Source organism: Heloderma suspectum, chromosome 4 (assembly GCF_057233095.1).
Source record: "Heloderma suspectum isolate Gila_16-S chromosome 4, 16-S_ref, whole genome shotgun sequence".
Taxonomy (NCBI): Eukaryota; Metazoa; Chordata; class Lepidosauria; order Squamata; family Helodermatidae; genus Heloderma; species Heloderma suspectum.
The window spans coordinates 31,739,231-31,765,060 of record NC_139461.1 but is presented as its reverse complement, the minus strand read 5'-3'; the positions used below and the strand labels follow the sequence as shown (position 1 = coordinate 31,765,060).

At 43.9% G+C, this 25,830-nt stretch overlaps 1 protein-coding gene across 1 annotated transcript in view; it reads right to left on the bottom strand.

Moving 5' to 3' along the window:
* The window catches only part of CSMD3 (CUB and Sushi multiple domains 3), an 819,154-nt gene that overhangs the window by 25,985 nt on the left and 767,339 nt on the right, over positions 1-25,830 (bottom strand). Inside the window, exons 63-65 of the mRNA XM_084851442.1 lie at positions 25,169-25,348; positions 17,685-17,750; positions 2,591-2,749 (exon numbers count right to left, since the gene is read on the bottom strand). Of these exons, the coding sequence (XP_084707568.1) occupies positions 2,591-2,749; positions 17,685-17,750; positions 25,169-25,348 (405 nt within the window). The remainder of the gene's footprint in view (positions 1-2,590; positions 2,750-17,684; positions 17,751-25,168; positions 25,349-25,830) is intronic.

The following is a 25,830-nucleotide window of genomic DNA, read 5'->3' as shown; positions in this document are numbered from 1 at the left end:
ATAGGCTACGTTAATCGTCACATAGCCTATCACGGGTGACTTTAAAAAAAAAGAAAAAAGCGCGTACGGATAATGGCAGCCCCCATAGGGAGCCGCCATTCCCGTTCCTTATTTGGTCGCTGTAGTCTATGTAAAGATTTACATAGACTACGGCGAAAATAAGGGCAACGCTATTTGCTTTCTGCCTGTGCCCTGGGTGCAGATTCTTCACCTTCATCCTGTTCCTCAGCCTCATCTCCCGGGTCTTCATCTTCAGTTCCCACTTCTTAGGGGTTTCATCTCAATCAGGCTATGTGATATTGTGCACTCTGGCACTCTTTGGGCAATTCTTCCAAGCTCGGTATATCAGGCTAATGGCTACTTCTTTAGCTTCATGCTCCCATGCCTCGTTGGAGGCCAGGCTGTCTTGCAACGTATCTCTAATTAAACATCTTCAGATCTTGTTCTTTCCCCAGCTCGTCCTTGAGCTTTTTTGCTTTCTCTTTCCATTCTAACCCTTCTGCCTGACACAGCTTGCAATGCTGTCAGCAAAAGCCATGCCAGATTTCCTGCACTCTGCGCCTCCTTAGCTGACCACTTTTCCAGTTGCAGAGATTCCAACTCAGTTTCCAGACCCACTGGCGTGCAGTCCTTTTTGACCTCTGGGCATGCTCCCGGTCTGCTCAGGACCGCCAATTGCTTTGTGACCAGACCCCACAGCTCCAACTGTGGACAGCACGGGAGTCGGTTTTGCATGCCAACAAATGCATCCTCCTTTCCTTTGAATCTGAACACATTGGTTCTCTTGGCACCCTGCTTGCTGTGCCAATTGTATGCCCCAGCTGTGGGCTGCTAAGGTTTGGAGGTGCTGAGATAATGATAAGCCAGACCCAGGTTTGCTTACAAGGAGACTTATTGAGTACTTACAGCACACAGGCGTACCCAATGGTTGGATCAGACAGCTTCTCTCAACCCAGAGCTATGGGGTAACATGGGTTTAAAATGTGCAGAGGGAAAACAATCAGAACTTTCCCAGCACAGCCACCTGTAACTCGGCATAAACATAGGCTCACTTCTCAGGCACATCCTTGGCCCTGATAAGATACTAGCCTTCGTTAGCATGGAATGTGCTGAGGCCGCGCTATTGACCTTTGACTCATCTCACGTGCTCAGAGGCCCACTAGCAAGGAAATTGCACTAATAATGAACCTAAGCAAAGCATTATGAATCTCTAGGCCCCTCTAAAATGACAGGTGACTTGGGTACATTCCTGGGGCCATTACAGTCATGGAGAGAGGGAATCCTCTCCTCTGCACTCCACCTACTATTTCACACATCTAGCCGGGGCTTTGGAGAGGGGGTGTGAATGGGTCTGCTCTGGAGACCCCAGAGAAGCTGTGCACAGGGGCTTCCATGGTCTCCCTGCCTCCCTGCCCCAGGGAATGCCCCTTTCTCCATGCTCCATTTTACGAGCATGGAGAGGCAGCCGCCATGGTTCTCCCTGCACAGGCTGGGAGGGGGAGTGGGTGGGAAGTGCGGTTTCCTGGCTCCGAGCTTGGAGCACCATCTACAAACTTGGAGCCAGTAAACTGAAAAAAACCCTATAGCCCTCCAGACAGTGTCTAGTGACCATAGGATTGCTCTCTTAATAATTCTGGCATTAATAATGCTTTCTGCCAATTTACTTGGAACAGGTCAAACTAACAGGCCTGTAATTTCTTGATTCCCTATGGATCTGTTAAATTTTTGTTGTTTCATTGCATGCTTTCCAATTCTCTGGTAAGGAGTCAGGTTTTAGTAAAGTTACATGTTTTTCTTAGCAGATTATCAAATTTTACATTTGAGCTCTTAAAGGAATCTCAGGTGTATGACATCCAGATTCAGAGACTTGTTAATTTGTTAACTAGCCCTAGAATTGTATCACTTGATATCGCTATTTAACTCAGTTTTTCAAATGCCTTCACCCCCACCCCCGAAAAACAACTCAGGTTTGGGTGTTTGTCTAATATCTTCTGTAGCAAAGACTGACACAAGAATTCATTGAGCTTTTCTGCAATCTCTCAGCGCTGACAACTTGTGCTTTCTGATCCTATGCAAAAACAGAATATCTTAAGCAACTCTTAATGCTAGAACTTCCTATCTCTACATAACTGTAAATATAAGATAAATTTCTCTACGTATTAACTGTTGTTTTGAACAATACAGGACACAATCCATCCACGTTAAGCATATTTGACAGTGCAATCCTATATACGTCTAATCAGAAGTAAATAAATCCCAATGAGTTCAATGGGAGTTACTCCCAGGTACATGTGCAGAGGATTGCAGCCTACATGCCATCATTTTTAATGGGAAATACAGAAATTTATGCTTAACATTCCCATTGAAAACAATGGAATTTAAATGTGTTTAATTTCATCTTTCCCCCATCCCCCTTTTTTTAAACCATGCATTGCAAAAACAAGAAATATAACATTTGTTACATTTTTGAAATAGCTGTTATATTTCAGGGTGTGGTTTGTCAAGCCATTGTTTCAGAACAAAACTAAACATTCTAAATTATGGGGATTAAAGTGAGAACTTTCTGGTTGTTGTTTTTCCGTGCCCATACCTGAAAGTAACAGCTCCATATTGCTATTGGTAAGTGTTGCATTCACCCTTCCAGATGTTGCGTTGAAATTAGTAACTGTCAAGGTCATGGGTTGTTTTTTGCCTCTGTAATTGTAGGAGCCTTTCCATATGTAATTCTGGGCGAACACATCATCAGGAACTGCAAAGATCATCCAAAATGTTAATGCACATTGCCATATTTGGATTGCAATAACTCCAGATAAAATGAAAATCGATGCTCATTACCTCTCCTCTTTAATTATTTTTGTTACTGGAAATTATATTTATGATTTGCACAGTACATAGCTTGTGTGTGCTTAATGCACAGTGATAATGCTTGAGAACCCATCTGTAAGTTAGCCTTAGCTGTACCTGTGCTGAGAGCTATAATAGTATATACTGCATGCATATTTAAAGGATATCATCAATAAAACCAAGTTCTCATGCAAACTATAGAGAAGATGAAAGTGGTGTGTATTTTGGCCTTTATTGGGAAACATTTAAATCAAATTTTGATAACATTTTACATTGGCAGCGTCTCTCTGCTTTAATACAACAAAACTGAAAATATGACCACAACATTAAATGTTGACATTCATGTAAAACTTACTATGAGAGATACATTTTCATATCTCCATTTCTAAAAATCATCAGTTGATAAAAACCTGAGCCTATTTTCTTGGGAACAAATCTTTCTGAATTCAGTGGGACTTTACACCAACCTTTAGATCCTATGGCAACCTTAGACTATTGCGAATTCTTTGCGACAATTTAAAGAACAATTCTAAACTTTACTCTTTGGGGTATCTCATATATAAACATTCCTTAAGTGAAGAAAATGATCCAGTGCCTTCTTTTAGTGCCTTCTAGGCATTTCTCCCATTTTTAATGCTAACCAAGGAATCCTTTTGGAAGAAATGGAAGTTAACCATTATAAATGAAGGTGCAGAATGATGAGCTAAGTGTTAATGCCAGGTTAAATCAATGGGTTTCACTAATTTCAATATGCTTTAGGGTTAGGCTCCTAAACTTGAATTGATGCATATAGCATCACACTCAGATCTGAAGACCACTATTTTAGGATTGTGAAGTATTAAAAACATGGGGACACAGCAACAAATGTGCAGAATTAAAAGAAGAGAAATTCAGTAAAGCAAATACAATGTTTTATATTCTATTAGACTGAGACTACTCCACTTGGCTTTTAAGTATGTGCTTACATATTCTGTTTATTTGGGCTTTAAAATCTATAGTGAAATCTACTTTCACTGATCAAGCACACTTATTACATTCATCTACTACATGTAAGCAGTAAGTATCTACAATTCTTTCTGCTGAGGCAGTAAATGGAATAATAAGAGAATTAGAGAAACTTGATTAAATGTTACATAAAATAAAAGGCACTTTGCAGCATTTCTTAAATACAACTTCCATCTTCTTGTACTTACTGACATTGGAAACACAAAAGCCTGGGACGTAGTTCCTTGTCAGGAGAGAATTAGGATGAAATTTGGTAAAATTGCAAAGGAACTTTCTTTGTATACTGACAATGATTCAAATAGCTAGGGATGGACGAAAGGGACTTACCTCGTCCCGCAGCTTGCTTCGCGGTGGGGGGGAGGCGCTTCGGTTCTCCCCCCGAAGTTCAGGTGAGGGGGGGGAGGTGCTCCGCCTTGCCCGGCTGAAATTCAGGCCGGGGGGGAGGCGCCCCATCCCTCGCCGGCAAAATTCAGGCCGGGGAGGAGTGCCCTGTCTACCTGGCCGCGAAAAAAAAGTAAAAAAAACAACAACACACACACACCCGTGATAGGCTATGTAACAATTTACGTAGCCTATCACGGCTAGATTTCCAAAGTCAGCCGTGATAGGCTATGTAAATCGTCACGTAGCCTATCACGGGTGACTTTGGAAAAAAAAAATCGCGTACGCAAATCGCGGCTCCCATGAGGACCGCCATTTGCGTTCCTTATTTTGGCACGTCTAGTCTACGTAAAGATTTACGTAGACTACGGCGAAAATAAGGGCAACGCAAATAGCGTTCCCTTATTTTCGGTGTAGTCTACGTAAATGTTTACGTAGACTAGACGTGCCAAAATAAGGAACGCAAATGGCAGCGCCCTATGGGTGCCGCCATTTGCATACGCAATTTTTTTTTTCCAAAGTCACCCGTGATAGGCTATGTGACGATTTACGTAGCCTATCACGGCTGACTTTGGAAATCTAGTCATGATAGGCTACGTAAATCGTTACATAGCCTATCACGGGTGTGTGGTTTTTTTTTTTTACTTTACTTTTTTTTTTTGCAATGGCAGTGGCGGCAGCCGGTCGGGAGACCGGCTGCCGCCCCCGCCGAAACGCTGCTGAACCGCCGCCGGGACCCACCGCGGTGAGGGATATTCGCCGAAGGTAAGTCCCATCCCGGGGGGGGGCGGGGGCCAGCGGAGAATTTCCCCAACACTTTCAGGGGGCCGAATGCGTCGGCGCTCGGCCTCCCGAAGATCTGTGGAGAAATTCTCTGCCAACCCTACATATAGCTAATCATAGGGTATATTAAAGATAACAGCAAGAAATAATCTAAACTCTTCTGTGCTGTCTGTCATTCAACAGACTCCTGTAGATGGAGAGCAGAATCCAAGGGGAGCTTATATCTCTGCTGATTTTCTTGCACTCCACTGATTCTGTTGCACAAGTGGTGGGCCCTGCTGATTCCATTGTGCGAGCAGGACCCACTGCTTGCACAACACAAATGAAGTGCTTCCCAGAAGAAGACCTGAAATGAGCGGAAATGCTTGTTTCCTGATTGGGAAAAGTCAGCGGAGCTCTATTATGTGAGCTCCGCCAACCTGCCCCCCACTTCAAAAACAAGCATTTTTGCTAGTTTCCAGTTGCCCCAGAAGTGGTAAATCCTCATTCTGCAAGTGGTGGGTGCCACTTGCAGAGGGGAATTAGTGGGGCATAAGAGAATCAGTGGAGGCGCAAGCACCCCACTGGATTCTGCCTATATATGTTTCTATAGACTTGCAAAAATGTCTATAGATTTGCAAAAAATGTCTACTGAAACTTTATTGGCCAGGACTGCAACTGTCCAGCACAGTATGCTCCTGAAAAAACCTTCCCCCATGTTGCAGGGGAGGCATGAAAAATCACTCCACGTGCATGAAAAATCACTCCAAGGGATTGCCATCAGAAGGTAATGTTATCTAGGGATGGCGGAGAATTTCTCCCTGAAACTTCGGGGGGCGAAGCGCCAACGTGTTCAGCCCCCCGAACAAGTTTCGGGGAGAAATCCTCCGCACCCCCCCCGCCCCCCGCGGGACGGGACTTACCTTCGCTGAACGTCCCTCCCGGCGGCGGGTCCGGCCGGCGGTTCGGCGGGTGTTCGAGTGGCTGCCGCCGCCGCCATTCCAAGAAAAGAAAAAAAAATGCCCCCGTGATAGGCTACGTGACGATTTACGTAGCCTATCATGGCTAGATTTGCAAAGTCAGCCATGATAGGCTACATTAATCGTCACTTAGCCTATCACGGGTGACTTAAAAAAAAAAAAAGCGCGTACGGATAATGGCGGCCCCCATAGGGAGCCGCCATTCCCGTTCCTTATTTGGTCGCTGTAGTCTACGTAAATGTTTACGTAGACTACGGCGAAAATAAGGGCAACGCTATTTGCGTTGCCCTCATTTTCTCCGTAGTCTACGTAAACATTTACATAGACTACAGCGACTAATAAGGAACGCGAATGGCAGCTCCCTATGGGGGCCGCCATTAGCGTACGCGCTTTTCTTTTAAAGTCACCCGTGATAGGCTACGTGACGATTAACGTAGCCTATCACGGCTGACTTTGCAGATCTAGCCGTGATAGCCTACGTTAATCATCATGTAGCCTATCACGGGGGCGTTTTTTTTTTAAAAAAAAAAACAATGGAGTTCGCGGCCAGGGCGAGGCGGGAAGCCTCCCCCCCCGGTCTGAACTTCGTGGGGGGAGCCGCGAAGCGCCTCCCCCCACCGCGAACAAGCTTCGACAAAAGGTAAGTGCCTTTCGTCCACACCTAATGTTATCCCTCACTTCAAATGCATACAGGGGAGTGTAGTGGGATCTTGCCCAAGAGCTTAATATAAACTTAATAAAGTGTGTTAGAACACCTTTATTAGAAATTACAATTTTGGATACAATCCAAATTAAAGTATACCTAACTCCCAATGAAATTAAGAGAAATAAAGTGTACAGTTAAATGCTTAAGGTGGCAGTCCAAAGAAACATGAATATTAAGCTACTCAACTTAAGTTTACAGTTATTGGTTTGTTCCTATTTTCTTTCTGTTTAAAACTTTGATAAAGATGCTTGTTGTTTTTTTAAAAAGATGCAAATTCCACTGAACACATTGTAAATATAGTTCATATCAGGCTCAGAATTCCTTTTGTTTCAGTGGGACTCCTACATATTTTATTTTATTTGTAGCCCACCCTTTCTACAAAAAGTAATGGCACTCAAGGTGGCTTGCAGAACCAAAAAAAACTGATTAAAAGAAGACATTAAAATGCAACAAAAATATACCAATTATTGAAAAATAATACTAAAAATAAAAATATTTTAATATTTCCAATAAAAATATTTTAAATACATACCCATAGTTTTCAGAAATGTGTAACATACCATTAAGACTGGTTTTAATGGGGTATAATCCCATTGCTATCCCACTGTCTCTACCAAGACCACCATGTTGTCTCCAAACCTGCCTCAGAGATCACAAAAAAATAACCTCTCCCAGGGGCAGACTCTTGACAGCTGAGAAACTAATAGCTGCAGCCGGAACAAGAAGGAAAGTGGGGGAGGTCAGCCAAAATACATGGGAGGCTGCTCTCTATTTGCTTCACAAAAGAGAGGAGGAGGAAATGGAAATTGTTGAATCTAAATTAGGATCTCTTTTCTGAATTAAGAATCTGAGAAGTGAACCCCTCAAAGTGCTATGGAGATTTGCTCAAGTTACAGGATCTATGCCCACTTATAGTGCGGTCACTGAACTTGAGCCGGACAAACTAGAGAATGAAGTCAAGTGGGCCTTAGGAAGCATTACTAACAACAAAGCTCGCAGAGATGACAGTATTCCAGCTGAGCTATTTAAAATCCTAAAAGATGATGCTATTAAAGTGCTGCACTCAATATGCCAACAAATTTGGAACACTCAACTGCGGCCACAAGACTGGAAAATGTCAGTTTACATTCCAATTCCAAAGAAGAGCAATGCCAGAGTGTTCAAACTACAGTACAACTGCACACATTTTCACATGCCAGCAAGGTTATGCTCAAAATCCTACAAGCTAGACTTCAGTAGCATGTGAAGTGAGAACTACCAGAAGTACAAGCTGGGTTTCGAAGAGGCTGAGGAACTAGAGATCAAATCACCCACATTTGCTGGATCATGAAGAAATGAAGAGAATTCCAGAAAAACATCTATTTCTGCTTCATTGATTACGCTAAAGCCTTTGATTGTGTGGATCACAACAAACTGTGGCAAATTCTTAAAGAGATGGGAGTACCAGACCACCTTACCTGTCTCCTGAGAAACCTGTACGAGGGTCAAGAAGCAACAGTAAGAACCGGACAAGGAACAACCGATTGGTTCAAAATTGGGAAAGGAGTACGACAAGGCTGTATATTGTCACCCTGCTTATTTAACTTATATGCAGAGTAAATCATGAGAAATGCCAGGTTGGAAGAATCACAGGTCGGAATTAAGATTGCTGGGAGAATTATCAACAACCTCTGATACGCAGACAATACCACCCTAATGGCAGAAAGCGAAGGGGATCTAAAGAGCCACTTGTTGAGGGTGAAAGTGCAGAGTGCAAAAGCTGGTTTGAAACTCAGCATTAAAACAACTATGATCATGGCATCTGGCCCCATCACTTCCTGGCATATAGAAGGGGAAGAAATGGAAGCAGTGACAGATTTTATTTTCTTGGGCTCCAAGATCACTGCAGATGGTGACTGTAGCCATGGAATTAAAAGTCGCTTGCTCCTGGGGAGGAAAGCTATGGCAAACCTAGACAGCATAGTAAGAAGCAGAGACATCACCTTGCCGACAAAGGTCCGTCTAATCAAAGCTATGGTTTTCCCAGTAGTAACATATGGCTGTGAGAGCTGGACTATAAGGAAGGCTGAGCACTGAAGAATTGATGCTTTCAAACTGTGGTGCTGGAGAAGACTCTTACGAGTCCCCTGGACTGCAAGGAGGTCAAATCAGTCAATCCTAAACGAAATCAACCCTGACTGCTCACTGGAAGGACAGATACTGAAGCTGAAGCTCAAATATTTTGGCCACCTAATGCAAAGAGAAAACTCCCTGGAAAAGACCCTGATGCTGGGAAAGATTGAAGACAAAAGGAGAAGGGGACGGCAGAAGGGGACGACCCATCTGCAGGCATACAAACCTAGTGCTGTGCTGAAAATTTCTCCCACATTTTTTTTTGTCCATTCTCATCAATTTGAGAAGCAAGAAAAATGGCTTCCAAAAAGAAACTCAATGGTGAAGAAATTTTGGAAGAAAATCTCATGGGTTGGGCTTACCTTATTTAGGAGGAGTAAGCACAAGTGTGCTGTTTTTCATTGTACAATCATCTCTCTGGCCAGTGCCACCTGTAGCCTCCTCAGCTTCCTACACTTCAATTAAAGCCCAGTTTAAAGCACCATGAGTTAATTCCTCCCATGGGGCTTTTTCACATTAGGCTGTGCAGGCCACCTGGGAGGCTAGCTGTGATTAGGGAACCTCAAAAACACCACAAGCATAAATTATACAACATCCTAAATGAGGCAGAACAATGGAAGCCTCTTTCATGGGGGGCCAAAACTTTCAGGAAATTGGACCATTGCTTTTGGCAGAGCACTAACTCCACCTCATCCCTGGAGCTAGACACAACATTACCTTCACCTGCCTTGTGGTGGATGCAAATTGGGGGCCAGCCTGAGAAGACATTTGATACTGTTGCAGCACGAAAACCCCCAAAACCCTTACCAAAGAAGAAAGAAGCCAGCAGGGCTTGTAGCACAATGGGAGAAACTGTTGAGAGTTCTCCTCCCCCTGGAGAAATTTGGTGAAATTGTCTCCCAAATTTCTCTGCCCACAAGTAGGGTAGAGAGAATTTCAAGATGCCATTTGTGAACAGCTCTATATAAGCATGCTATGATACAGAAAAGCAATAGAGAGAGTGACTTGATCCCTGCAACACTTGTAATAGATATAAATGTCCAAACTGTCAAAAAGGAATTTTGCCAAGAAGGTAAGTTATCTCCAGGTAAACATGCACATTGGCAATCTCTCCTTATGAAAGATAAAAGATGGTGCTTTGCCTTTGGGATTGTGCACATCTATGATTGCCAGGTCTTTGGGTTTGACCAGAAGTCATATAATGGAAATAGCAGAAAAATGAGGAAAGATGCTATGCATATGGTTGAAATCCGAGGAGCAAACCAAAGCCAACCTTACTTAAGTGTAGTAGATTGCCTGAGCCGTGGTTCTACCCAACCAGGTGGATTTCATAGCTGAGGAGAGGTACAGCAGAATAGAAATTCTATGTGCAGAACTATTAGCATCTGGAAATCCTAGCTTTAGCTTTCTGAAGATGTGGCTAAACGAGTGTCACTAGCTCCATTTTCCAGATGACAGACTGCCACATTTAAAGCCCAAGATTTAAAGTCTACATTTGCATCTGTGTGTCATAAAACTCTGGCGTGCAAACTCAACTTAATGGGGATTTATTGATCTGTATGAAGTTTTTGCTCTCTCCTTTTCCAGGTCCATGGAAAAACTCAGAGCAAAATTGCCAGCTCACCACTAATTCCTGAGTAAAGTACAACACAGAAAGAGCAATCATAATAATGCAGCTGTTTCTGCAAGCCATTATTTCTTCTTCCTGAATTTATCACTTCATACTGATGGATCTATTTCCAAATGCATTCCATATTTCTTACCTAAGCAAATTAAAGTGGGCAAGTAGGAAACAAAGCTCACAATACCAAATTTGCTCATGTGCTGTAATATGAACTGAGAGGAAGAAAACTAGGACATTACTTTTTGCATCTGGTTGGAACCTTATATATATTTGCTGCATTAATATAATGCTGCTTCTAGGGCTCATTTATTCACATTTCACTTCAGAAGTTTATCAGAATTTGGTGTGGCATATGGGGTGAATCCACAAAATAAACTAAGAGGGTGATAACATGGTGGAGGGGGTAGGGGAGGGATGTACGAACTGTGTAAAATCTGCTCCGTCTATGCTTCACGGATTGTCAGGTGCTTTTTGTTCCATCGTCCACCCACATTTGGATGCAAATATTTTTTTTCATCATGCAGGAAAATATGCAAATAATTACGTAAGTCTTTATGTAAGTATTTACATAATTTACCTTAGTACGTAACATTTAGTGTATTTTCCCCATTCTATTCAATGTTTCCTCAGTGGAAACTTATATATTTTTCTACTAATTTATATGCATAAATTTCGGGAAAGTAAAAAAAACCATCCGAAAGTCCATGGACTCCGCGCAGCCTGAGGGAGTCGCTCCGCAGTGGATTCCGCAGGTCGGATTCTTAGAAATCTGAGCTCATTTTAATCCATCTTGAATTTCTCCATCATCTCTAGGGGAGGGTGCTCACACAATTCCTTTTTCTTCTTTCATTTATGTTTTAATCTTTTCAAAGGCTTCATGTGCGTGGCTTCCCAATGGTTGTAGCCAGAACTTCTGTTGCTACTGGCTTTAAAAAGAGCTTTTAAAAATGTTTATAAGAAGAAAAAAATAACATAACACACCCACACACCCATTGCAGCTGCATGTCTCCTCCCCTCCTCCAAACCCATTTTGGGGGTCAAATCACTACCCCTGAAACAGAACCAAGAAGGCCATCCACAATCCACCATCTCTGAACGGGTGGTGGTGAGTTGCAGGCTTCCATTTAGCTAACTCATAATTACATTTTCACCAGCATGTTGGTGAGAGGTTTCAGGGGCAGCACTACCCATATTTGGTTTCCTTTGGATGAGAGAGCACTAGAGATTTAAGGTGTCTCTGTAGTATTGCTTTATTTCCACATATTTAAAATACATACGTGTATTTTTAAAGTGACTTAGGCTGCAATCGTATACACACTTACCTGAACTTTATGGAGATTATTTCTGAGTAAATATGTATAGTATTGCACTGCCAGTTGTTTTATGTCATTCCAGCCCTATTCAGGTGTTATTGGGTTGAGCTCACTAACTGTGTGAGCAGAAGAAATGCTCTAGCCCTGCTCCCCTCCTTGCATGTTTCCATTGCCCTGTACTTGTGAGTGGTGACTATCTGAAGAGGAGAGTCTTCTGTATCTGTGGAAGCTCTTCATGTAATTAAGAACCTTGATTTTCCAGGCTTCAGTTCAAGAACACCTGAACAGGGCTTCTCTTGCTGCTGTTTTAATGATTTAATGGATGTATTTTTTTATTTCATTTTTTTAAATTTCATTATTTTTATTGCATGGGGGGTTAGACTGAAAGCCACCTTGCGGGCCCATTGGAGAGGGTGCTGAAAGGTGGGCTGGATTTTTTAAAAAATACACAAGTATCACATATGAAATGCTACTTCTACTATGCAGCAGGACCACCACCCCATATCAGTTTTCCTAGAGAGAGGAGCTCAACACCTAGATGCCTCTTCTTCAGCCAAATCAGAGTTCTCTCTCAAATGCTGCTAACTAGTCTCTCCCTGCCCCCTTCACATGCGCGTGCACACACACACACAGCTGGACTGGTGTCACTCTCTTCCAGATATGATGGCTCTCGTATTAAAACAACAACAGCTAGTGAACAGACTCAGCTTTGCATAGGTTGGAATAGCCGTTAGTTTTATACCACGAAAGAAAAATTCAAGAAAATTTACACAGCTGTCAGAGTGGATATATTATGCCTTCCCTATCTGAGAGCTGGCACCTCTAGGCACAGCCCCTGCCATGGTGCATCCCCACAACCCCCTGAAGGAGAGGTCTGCCCACTCCCCTGGTGTCAAACCATATTGACTGCAGAGCTAAGCACTTGTTCAGGAAGCCTACCACCTTGTGACAGAAGGTGGCACTGCGTGGCTTAAGCTGCACTTAAGATGCTTACGCTGGACATTTAACCGTTAGTAATGCCTAGCACCCACCCACCCACCCCATCTCCGTTTTTGAGCTCATGCCTTCCTGTATTTCTATATTTAGTGTCCAGTGCTTAGAAATAGCAACACTTGGACCAAAAATGCTAGTTAAATGGAAGGTTATTGCACTATACTTTATAGAAACATAATTCATCAAGTTGAACAGTAGTGACACTGCCAACTGAACACTCAAAGGTATAATTAAATATAGCAACAACAGAACGCCTTCTCACTAATTTTAAAAGGAGGAGCACGAACTAGCCAGTATTAAGTACTCATAGGTAGGGATGGCGGAGAATTCTGCCATGGATTTCAGTGAGGCTGAATGCACTGGCATTCAGCCCCCTGAAACCCATGGCAGAACGGCCTCCCCCCCGCCCCCCTGCGGAATCCCCCAGGGACGAAAGCTTACCTGGGGCAGATGTTCCGGTGGCGGTGGCTCCAGCAGCGGCAGCGGCAGCTGGTCTCTTGGCCAGCTGCTGAGGACTCAAATGGCAGCCACAACGCCATTTGCGTGATAGGCTTTTGCCGTGATAGGCTACGTAAATACTTACGTAGCCTATCACGGCAAGCAAAAAAACCTACAACCGCGTACGCAAATGGCGGCGGCTATGGTGGCATTTGCGTTCCGTTTTTTTTGCTGTTTTAGCCTACGTAAATATTTACGTAAGCTATTACGGCAAAAAAAGGGGAACACAAATAGCGTAGTGGGCGCTATTTGCATTCCTTCCCCCCCCCGCCATAATAGCTTACATAAATATTTACGCCTCCTGCCAACCTAGCAGTTTGAAAGCAAGAAATTGCAAGTAGATAAATAGGTACCGCTTCAGCGGGAAAGGTAACAGCGTTCCATGCACCTCAGTGTTCAGTCATGCCAGCCACATGACCACGGAAGCATCTTCGGACAGCGCTGGCTCTTCAGCTTAGAAATGGAGATGAGCACCACACCCTAGAGTCAGACATGACTGGTTGGGGACACCTTTACCTTTTACCTTTAAATATTTACGCAGGCTAAAACAGCGGGAAAAAAAGGAACACAAATGGTGCCCACTACGCTATTTGCATCCCCCTTTTTTTCGCCATAATAGCTTACGTAAATATTTACGTAGGCTAAAACAGCGGAAAAAAATGGAATGCAAATTGCAGCCGCTGTAGCTGCCGCCATTTGCGTACGTGGTTTTTTTTCTGGAAGCCTGCCCAGCGGCCGGATGTCTGGCTGCGGGCGGCCCCGGCCGGCGGCTCCGTGGAATCTCTGCAGAGCAGAGCCGGCCGGATCAGGATTTTGGGGGGAGGTGTGGAGCGCCTCCCCCCCACCGCGATTCACCCCATCGAAAAGGTAAGTGACTTTCATATATCCCTAAGACAGGATGTGTTATTGATTGTTTAAGTAGGGGGAGGCAATACGGTACCCTACAAATGTGTTGGACAGGACTACAATTCTCATAATCCTCGACCATTGGTCATTCTAGTCAGGGGTTGATAGGAGTTTGTAATAAAATTTCTAAGCAGTTTACACATCAGATCCTATAAAACCACAACTGAAATACATACATAGTGCAATATAAAAACAATAAATAGTGTACCATGTAGTTTGGCCCTAAGAAACAAAGAAAGGCTTCCTGGGCTGCTCACATGGGCAAATGAATTCATTAATTGGCCTCACTATGAACGGGCAAATACTCTCACACCTTTTCATTGCAGTTCCTGAAAAAATCACTGGGGGGCACTGTTCACTCCTGCCAAAAGTGTTTTAAAAAAGCAACACACAGCACATTGGATCAGTCCTAATTTATAGCACAGTCCCATGGATGTTTATTCAGAAGTACATCCCACTGTGTTCATTGGGATTTACTCTGAGGTACGTGTATTTAGGATTGCAGAAAGGAATGCTTGAGGAATTCGATATTTGTGAATACCACAAACTGACCTAGGGATGGCGGAGAATTTCTCCCCGAAACTTCGGGGGGCCGAGCGCCAACGTGTTCGGCCCCCCGAACAAGTTTCGGGGAGAAATCCTCCGCACCCCCCCACCCCCCGCACCCCCCCCGGGACGGGACTTATCTTCGCCGAATGTCCCTCCTGGCGGCGGGTCCGGCCGGCGGTTCGGCGGGTGTTCGAGCAGGGCGGGAGCAGCAGCCGGTCTTTTGACTGGCTGCCACCGCCGCCATTGCAATGAAAGAAAAAAAAAACAAACGCCCCCTGATAGGCTCCGTGACGATTCACGTAGCCTATCACGGCTAGATTTGCAAAGTCAGCCGTGATAGGCTACGTTAATCGTCACGTAGCCTATCACGGGTGACTTAAAAAAAAAAAAAAGTGTGTACGGATAATGGCGGCCCCCATAGGGAGCCGCCATTCCTGTTCCTTATTTGGTCGCTGTAGTCTATGTAAAGATTTACGTAGACTACGGCGAAAATAAGGGCAACACTATTTGCGTTGCCCTTATTTTCGCCGTAGTCTACGTAAAAATTTACGTAGACTACAGCGACTAAATAAGGAACGCGAATGGCGGCTCCCTATGGGGGCCGCCATTAGCATACACGCTTTTTTTTTTTAAGTCACCCGTGATAGGCTACGTGACGATTAACGTAGCCTATCACGGCTGACTTTGCAGATCTAGCCATGATAGGCTACGTGAATCGTCACGTAGCCTATCAGGGGGCTTTTTTTTTTTTTTAACTTTCGTGTTTGCGGCCGGGCGAGGCGGGAAGCCTCCTCCCCGGCCTGAATTTCGGCCGGGCGAGGCGGGAAGCCTCCCCCCCGGCCTGAACTTCGCGGGGGGACCAGCGAAGCGCCTTCCCCCCACCGCGAACGTCCTTCGAGGACAGGTAAGTGACTTTCGTCCACCCCTAAACTGACCTGATTTGCATCACCCAGACTAATGTGCAGATCAGAAGCTAGTTATCTGACAACTTTTACCTTTCCTGAACATTTCAACATAGTTCTCAACTGAAAAATCAATCAATCAAAATATGTTTAAAAATTCATGGTTTAGAAAGTATATTTGGAAACACATATTTTCAGAGAAAATATTTAAATACATTTTACATATGATTTTTTAAAAAACAAAGACTTATTCAGAAGCAGGATAGAGCAGATAAGCATGAGTGGACATGGACTGGAAATAGACCCATTTTCCCATCCTGCTTACAGGTAAGACATATGACAAAAGGCCAAAAGACTGGATATTTTTAGCCTAGAGAAAAGAAGGATAAGGAAAAATACTCTGGCAATTTTGAATTACCTATAAGAATGTCAGAAAGATTCTGAACAACTGTTCTCCATAATGCCTAAGGATATGACGCAAAGCCAATTGGCTTCTCAGCATGTGTACTTATGACAAAATAAACACTCATGCAACACTTCACAAATGACAATGTCTATATATTTTAACTCCAAGGGAAAGTATACTAGTCCCAACTGAGCTATACTCAGACACAACTAGTCACGCATACCAATTGGACTTCCATCCACATCAATCAGCTATTTCAATGGGGCCCAAATGAGCATCACGATATGGATGCAAATTTACATCCAGATGCACATCTGCATCTGCATTGACTTGATGTGTACAAGCCTGTTTCTGAATATATATCCCCCTTGCCAAATATGTGAAGCAACCCTAAGACTACAATCATCAGTATAAACCCTTATAAAGGCAGATGCTGGTCTTTCTTCATCTAATGTTCCTTTTTTACTGGAAGCTTTGTAAAACTGTTTTTAGAAAGCTTCAGAAAGGTCTTTAGAATCCATATACTGCATTCATTTCACTTACATTGTACTATATCAAGAAACCATACATCATGTCCTAGAAATGTGCAAAATGCACATATGCATAAAGCTCTTAAACAGAAGAACAAATTTCATTTCGTAACTTAATTGCCTTCAACACTGCATACGTTTGCAAACATGTGTCATATGACCACATTTGACAACAGTTGATAACAAGGCTGTTTTCACAAAAAGGAAGAAACAAGCAGGCTATTATTTGAATTCAGTCTCAAAAAAGTAACATTTAAAGGGTTGAAACAGAAAAAAAGATGATAAACAATTATTTCTAAAAATCAATTTCCCTTTTCTTGTATTATAGAGTGAATTTGATAGTAAGAGATATTGATACAAAGTACTGAGAAACTCAGTTCTTGATTTGCCAATGGAATAGTATCAAAGCTGTACAACTTCTGTTATCAATGGAATGTAATTATATTACTTCTGAATGGTACAATTGTTTTAAGGAAGCTGCGACCTTACAACCCATGCAGGTGACCCATGCAGCATCACACTTTGAACAACCAGGTCATAATGGCAGTCTGATACAAGTTGTATAAGGCTGGATACAGTTGCTGCTGTTTACATGAAAGGCAAGTGCAGAATTATTCCAGTGCTGCACCATTCCTTTACAACAAAGTATATTTTTAATGTTCTTTTCTCATGCATACTCTGAAGCTGGCTAACATGCTCTGAGGCTGCAATCCTACACCATTTACTTGGGAGTAAGCCCCATTCAACTCAATGGAACTTACAGGAATATAGGAAGCTGCCTAATACTGAATGAGACCATTGGTCCACCTAGCCCAGTATTGTCAACACTTACTGCCAGACAGTTTCCAGGATTGCAGGCAGAATTCTTTATTTGCCTTATCTGGAGATGCCAGGGGTTGAACCTGGGAACTTCTGCATGCAAAGGATGTGCTCTACCACTGCAGCCTTCCCCAACTGGTACCCTCCAGATGTTTTGGACTACAACTGCCAGCATTCCTAACCATTGGCCATGCTGGCTGGAGCTGATGGGAGTTGAACTTCAAAACATCTGGAGAGCACCAGGTTGGGGAAGAATGACATACAAGATTGCACTGTAACTATTTAAATGAATCACCTATCACAGTTTGAATGCTTCCAGTTGGATAACACAGTTTTAAAAACAGAGATACTCACCATTTAATTTTGGACTTGGTGTTCCCAAAGCTGGCTTAGGGTCTTTCACCAATATTTTGGAACCAGCTGTTGATATAATAAAAGTGTATTTCTTATATAAAATATAGCCATATATAATATATTACTATTCAGATGTTGTAACATCTTTCCTTGCCAGCACCATACATTGAAGACAGAGTTGGATGCAATTGTCTAAAGATGCAAACCACTATCATAAAAATCATTTGTCTATATTGGAAACAGACAGAAACCTAAAGCACAAATGAGGTAGAAACTGAGTTTAATTGAAATCAATTGACTGTATTACTACACACATGCAGAACAACGTGTGTTAGTGAAATCCAGGTTCCACAGAAGATAACGGCACAATTCCCATGGATTTTATGAATCAGGGTTATTTACACCCATAGCCTTTAGTTTGAAACAAGTGTTGGTGATATGTGCATTACAGAAGCAATATGGTATTTAAACTGTGTAATCATCATAATTTTCCCCAATTACAAATAGCATTTTTGTGAAGTTGCTGAGATTTCCTTTTAAAACCTCCCATGCCTTCATAGAATTCTGTTTTGTACTGTTCCTGTTGAGGATGCCATGCCCTTCAACTGGTTTACCATTGGTTGAAGCTTGTACTGCAGACAGTCCCACTGATTTAGTGGATCCTATGGATTGATTTAGACACTTGGCAGTGCCCACATAATTGCCCATTAAAATTTATGGGGCTGCCAGTGGGGATTGATGGAAGAATCAATCAGATAATGAAATTGTGTTTCCATGGGTGTTCTACATGCAGCTTCTGTGATTCAAATGACTGCAACAACTTTAAAATGGGTTATGCGTTTGTTCAGATTTCACAAATTCACACTTGTGAAAATGTGCAAATCCCCCCCATGTGCATTTCCATGCTTTAGCCTATAGGGGAAATGTACATTGCAGGCAGTGTTTTTCTACAGCTAAATTTGTATAAACTTCTGGAAAGTTAAAAAACAAACAAATACGGTCTGGAAGTCCATGGAATCTATGTGACTCAGGAAAAGCTGGTCCACGGTGGAATCTGCGGGTTGGATTCATAGAAATCTGAATTCGTTTGATTCTGTTGCGGATTTCTCCGACATCTAGGGATGTACGAAAGTCCCTTACCTTTGATGAAATTTGATTCGCGGTGGGGGGAAGGCTCTCCGTCCCTCCCCCCGAAATTCTGCCTGGGGGGGGGAGGCGTCCCATCCCTCCCCCCCGAAATTCTGGCCGGGGGGGAGGTGCCCTGTCCCTGCCCCCGAAATTCTGGCCGGGGGGAGGTGCCCCGTCCCTCCCGCCACAAATCCTGTCCTGCTGGGACTGCAAATGGTGACGGCCGTAGCCGCCGCCGTTTGCATCCCTGCAGTCAGCCGTGATAGGCTACATATATGTTTACGTAGCCTATCACGGCTGAGTGAAAAAAAACAAAACCAAACCGCACGTATGCAAATGGCGGCGCCCATGGGCGCCGCCATTTGCATTCCTTATTTTGGCACGTGTAGTCTAACTAAACATTTACGTAGACTATGGCGAAAATAAATAATTTTCGCCGTAGTCTACGTAAATGTTTACGTAGACTACACATGCCAAAATAAAGAACGCAAATGGTGGCGCCCATGGGCGCCGCCATTTGCATACACGCGGGTTTTGTTTTTTTACTCAGCCGTGATAGGCTACGTAAACATTTACGTAGCCTATCATGGTATTTTTAAAAAATCTAGCCGTGATAGGCTACGTAAATGTTTACGTAACCTATCACTTTTTTTTTTTTTTTTTTACTGGAAATAGTGGCGGCAGCAGCAGCCGGTCGGAAGACCGGCCGCTGGAGCCACTGCCGCCGAACCGCCGCCGGAGCCGCCACCAGGGACATTCGCACAAGGTAAGTCCCGTCCTGGGGGGGCGGGGGGAGCAGACCGTTCCGCCACCGATTTCGGGGGGCCGAATGCGCTGGCATTTGGCCTCCCTGAGATTCGTGGCGAAATTCTCTGACATCCCTACCGACATCCCTAGCACCAGCTTATCCTTCATGTTCCTGCACCTGCTGCAGATCAGCTGTTGGTGGACAGGCAGAGAAGGAAATAATTGCTTCCTGGCTGCACCCAATCTTTTGCCCATGCAGACCTTTCCCCTTTGTCTCTCTCTCTCCCCACTCTCAGTCTCTAGACTTGCTATTCCTCTTCCCTATCCTGTTTCCTTGCTCTTTCTCTCCCTCTACTCCTTTGCCTTACTATTTCCTCCTCTCCCCCAAACTCAAGCCTCGCTTCCCCCCACCTCTTTAGCTGTTTCTCCCCCTCCTAGCCTCTAGCCTTGCTCTTGCTCTATCCCTTTGCCTTGCCATTCCCCCCTCCCTCCCAGGCTCTTGCCTCACTATTTCTCTCCCCATGACACCTCTTTAGCTCACTTTTGACTAGCCAGGCCCCCATGACATTCATTATATAACTAGCCACATGCTTAATGGGAGCCATTTTGTGGTGGCACCCACAACATTTTCTCAAATTCCCAAATGTTCCCACAGGTGCAAAAAGTTTGGGGACCCCAGACCTAAATGGATATATAAGATTCAAACATATTCTGTATTGGTTAGGTGTAAAGATCCCCCAAATGGCCGAATAAAACTGCCCAAGTCAGTGCCACCAGATCACATGCCTGCCAGCATTCCTGTGCACTCCTGCAGGTGATCAAAGTATTTGAAAGCGGTCTATGTATTAAGAGATATGTAGGGGGTTAACAGCTTCTGACAATGCCATCATTTCTATGCTTCTATGAACCAAAGACACTATTTCTTATATATCAAGGCTGCACAATTTTCAGGAATGGAATGAAATGTATCTATGATATGAAAAAGAAGTCTATGTACTGAAGACAGGCCAACTTTACAGCTGCCACATGTATCCTTATTACTGTGATATCTTTTGAAACTTGGATCACTATGAGACAGATGAAAGCAATGTAATTCTTTATTCCTTTAAAATCACCAGTGCAGTCATTCTTCTGTGAACACTATTTTCATCAGCAACAAGAGAGGATAGGGGAACACGCTGTTTTTTCTCCTAATGACCTTTCCATCTGAAAGAAACAGGCTTTTTCAGGTTTTTGGTGTGTATCAATATGATCAAAAAGGCTTTGCTAGCTTGTGTTGGAACTTATTTTTTTTTTTAAAAAAAACTTGGTCCTCCTTCATATTGTCTTGCACTACTGAATGGACATGAGGCCTCTGTCTCTTCCCATCTGCTCCCCAATTAATTTATTTTACCATGCCAAATGTTACAAAACAAAAATCATTGACATTTTGGGTTGTAGAGAATAGCAGAGGAGCAAAAAAGGGGGAAGATTTAAACAAAAATGCCAGTGGCTTACCTATGATAAGAACGTAAGAAGGGCCATGCTGGTTCAGACCAAGGGTCCATCTAGTTCAGCATTCTGTCCTAGGGATGTCAGAGAATTCCGCCATGGATCTCGGTGAGGCCGAATGCCAGTGCTTTTGGCCCCCCAAAATCCATGGTGGAACGATGCCCCCCGCCTGCCACCCCGCAAAATGGGCCTGGAACGGAGCACCTGTTGTCACCTGCTGCCATCGACGCTGCATTGCGAATGGCGGCCACGTCTGCAGCTGCCATTTGCTTCTTCCATATAGCCATGATAGGCTATGTAAATACTTACGTAGACTATCACAGCTAACGCAGGGACGCCATTTGTGTCCCAGCAGAAGCCGTGATAAGCTGTCACGGCAAAAAAAAAGGGAACGCAAATGTCGGTGGCTTAGGGATGGATGAAAGTCCCTTACCTGATCCCGCAGCTTGCTTCGCGGTGGGGGGGAGGAGCTCCGTCCCTCCCCCCCCAAATTCTGGCCAGGGGGGAGGCGCCCCGTTTGCATACGCACTTCCCCCCCCCAAAGTCAGCCATGATAGGCTACGTAAACATTTACGTAGCCTATCACGGTGTTTTTTGAAAATCTAGCCGTGATAGGCTACGTAAATGTTTACGTAGCCTATCACGTTTGTTGTTGTTGTTGTTGTTTTTTACTTCGAAATGGTGGTGGCGGCAGCCGGTTGGAAGACCGGCCGTCGCCGCACCGCCGCCGCACCGCTGCCGGGAGCCGCCGCCACCAGGGACATTCTCACAAGGTAAGTCCCATCCCGAGGCGGTGGCGGGGGGGTAGCGGACCGTTTCTCCACCAATTTCGGAGGGCTGAATGCGTTGGCATTCGGCCTCCCAGAGATTCGTGGAGAAATTCTCTGACATCCCTACGGTGGCCAGCATTTGTGTTCCCTTTTTTTTTTGCCGTGATAGCCTACATAAATATTTACGTAGGCTATTACAGCAAAAAAAGAAAGAAAGAATGCAAATGGCGTAGCGGCCACCATTTGTGTTCCTTTTTTTTTTTTTGCCGAAATAGGCTACGTGAATATTTACGTAGCCTATCACGGCAAAAAAAAGGGAATGCAAATGGCGGCGGCTACGGCTGCCGCCATTTGCGTCCCTGCAGGCTGCCCAGCAGCCAGATGTCTGGCTGCAGGCGGCCGGAGAGAATTTCGGGGGGGAGGGAAGGAGCACCTCCCCCCCACCCTGAATGTCACCCTTCAAAAAGGTAAGTGACTTTCATACATCCCTGTTCTGTTCACACAGTGGCCAACCATCTGTTAACCAGGAAAACACAAGCAGGACAGGAGTGCAACAGCACCCTCCCACCCATGTTCCCCAGCAACTGGTATACATAGGCACCGCCTCTGGTACTGGAGGTAGCACATAGCCATCAGGACTAGTAGCCATTGAGAGCCTTTTCCTCCAGGGATAGTCTAACCCCCTTTTAAACTCATCAAAGTTGGCGGCCATCACTGCATCTTGAGGTAGCAAACCCCATAGTTTAACTATGTGTCGTGTGAAGAAGTACTTCCTCCCTATCAAACTCTTCATATCCTCTTTTTAAAGGATATACTTCCTTTAGATGTGATTTTTTTTCACTTAGAAAATAAAGGTGTTGCGTCAACAATTTCTTCCACATTTTTTCAGCCATTTTCATTAAATGTGAAAGAAAACAATTTGCTTTTGAATAGTTTTTTCCCCAAAATATTTTGTGAAATTCTCATGGGTGTGGTGTGGGCTTCTCACACTGACCTTAGTTAGGAGGGGCATGTGTGAATGTCTTGCATTTCACTGTATAGCCTGCAGCTTCCCAGGCTTCAATTAACACTCAGGGGAAGACCTTATGAGGTAACTCCTCCCATGGGGCTTTTTCAGATCAGGAAGCGCAGGCAGCCATGGAGGCTGAATAGTAATGGAGAAATGTGTAATAGAAAGGGGAGAAAAACCCCAGTATCCTCAGCCATCTCACAGCGATAAGGTGAGCTCAACAATATCACCCCAAATTCAAAAGCAATTTTAAAGCGCCCTGAGAATGAGGCAGAAAAACAGAAGCTTATTTTGAGGGAAAAGCAAACTGTCAGAAAACTGGAGGACAGATTTCGGACAGCAGTAGAGAATAATGCTGGACAAGAATGTTCAGTGAGACCCAGTCTTTTATAGAAGATAGACTGTTAAATTAGGAGCCCAAGGTTCAAATGTTAGCTGCTCCATGATGCTCACCATATAACTTGGGGTTGTCGATCACTATCTCTTAGTCCAACCTATCTCACCAAGTTGTTGCAAGGATAAAATGGATGCTGTGGGGGAGGGAACCATAGTTGCCACACTGAACTACTCGGGAGAAAAGGCAGAACATGAGTGTAATCAAAGTAATGGACATATTGCCACTAGACTTCTTGGGGTAAGGACAGGTTTTGATGAGATGATGCAAACTTCAAATAAAACAAGGTTAAAATATAGGGATGTTTCCAGAGCTACAAATCTGAGATGGAAGCTGGTCCTATCCCACTTCGTTTTGGTAATAAATTCTGCAAGTGAAACTTATAAGTACTTTTTGAAGGTCCAGATATGAGGGCCAGATTAAAGGGCATAAGTATCCAATGATAAACATTCCTGACCCGCACTCCTCTCTGCTGGAAATGGACATATAGAGATAGGCTCATGCAAATGCACTCATTGATACACCTACTGTGCCTTCTTCCTCTGATCATGTAAGAAGAGGCACCATATTGGAGGTTGAAGAGCATTTTGAGGAATCCATTACAAGTGCGTGTTGTATGTACCAGGCACCAACAACCTGGTGCCCTCCAGACATTTTGGACTACAACTCCATAAACTCCAGCCTGCATAGCCAATGTTCAGGCATTATGGAAGTTGTAGTCCAAAATGTCTGGAGGGCACCAGGTGGCGTATTCTGTGTACCATAACGGCATGAACATCCAGTGAACTAACAGCTCATATGAGATGCTTTAAAAAATGCAATAAATAAAACTTAAAAGGAAAAGCTGCATTGGCTTCAAGGGATCCAAGATGTACGTATACAAATGTATACAATAAAACATCTCATACTTGAAATTGCTACAGAGATGATGGTTCTCGGGGTCTAATGTATACCTCAGAATATGCTTTGCTTTCCATATCAGAATACAGTCTTGAAATTTATGAATAATACATGAAAAGGTATTTGACCTTGTACAGAATGTCTCCCTCTCATTACTAAGTAACCACGGCCTGTCCCCACACACTTAGGACTGAAAGGCATGGCATTTCTCTTTTTTTTAAATAATAACTGGATGTGCAGAAGGAAACTGATTGTAGCATTTCTATATGAAGAAAGATCCAGCTGATAGAAGACTAGAGATACATCTAATAAGATGTTCTGTTCAGGGCCTCAGGCAATCACCTAAACAATGACCCTCCTTCAAAAAAAAATAAAAAAAAAATACAGTTCCACATTGAGTCTGAATTGTGGAACGGTGCATTATTCTAACCATAGTTACTTAACAAACCAGGATATGAAATCAGATTTTCAGTTCAGACATAATGCAGAACTGTTTGTAATAAAGTGAAAACCAAAAGTTTCACTCTCCTCTTCTCACATGTGAAAAAGAAAAGGGGCTCTGGGCAAGCCATGGTTTAAGTGATTGTCTCTGAACTGGGTCAATGTATAATGTAACATCAACACACTGCATGCATTCCCACCCCATCTCACATCATTGTCTAACAGATACACAGCACAAGATGCCACATCACATGCTATATTGTACCCAGTGGAGGCTGGTGGTTCCGATTTCAGTGGGGCTGTGCATCTGCTTTGGGTTTCAGTCAGAACTAGTCAGAACTCTAAAGAAGCTATCCAAGATGCTGAAACCTATTCTTGGGATAGGGTTCAGCACCTTGGATCACTCCTTTAAAGTTCTGACTGATTCTGACTGAAACCCAGAGCGGATTCATAGCCCCAGTGAAATTGGAACCACCAGCCTCTCCTGACTGTACCAGGCATTACAGGAAAGAAAGGAAAGAGAGACAAGAGTTATGGCAGCTCTGTATCTACCATACTATCGGATTCTGCCCTAAGAAAGCCGGCAGGAGAGGCAAGGGATTACCTTCACACACAGGAACTTTCCCTGTCCAAGTGCCATCAGATCTGCAGACTCTGTGTTCCGATCCCCCTGCCAGGAAGAATCCTGGTTGGCAGGTGTATATCAGGGTGTAACCAAGGGAGGGAAGATCCATTCCTGCGACATTTGTGTGAGCAGGAGATTCTGGCTGTTTGCAGCTGTGAGCTAAAAAGAAAAACATAATTCATCTTATATTTGACAAAACATACAGTGCTATTACATTAAAATCACAGATATGTGCTTCAATTATAGGAAAAGAGGTAGGAGGGCCCATAATAAAATCCATACCCCCCCCCCGACTCTTCCCAATTTAAGCCGAATCCCATAGGCTTCTAAGTACTGTAGCTCAGGGCACAATCCTATGGGTTGCATCCTGTGTACTCGTAAGCCCCGGAAGTCAGAGGCTTACAAGGATCCTATGCAGAGACAGAGGCGCCTCCCGCCTCCTGCACTGTATTTTAGCTAGACGGGTGATTTTGCCTGTCTAGCAGGGGCTCTGGGAGGGAAAGAGGCTGGGGAGCGATAGGAAAAGGCATAAGCCAGCTGCCCTGGCTTCCTCCACTCCCCTTCCCCAGGAACACCTCCTTCCCCCATCTCTGCACTCCATTTACCGAAAGCGGAGTGGCGGCCGGTGCAGTTCTCTCCAT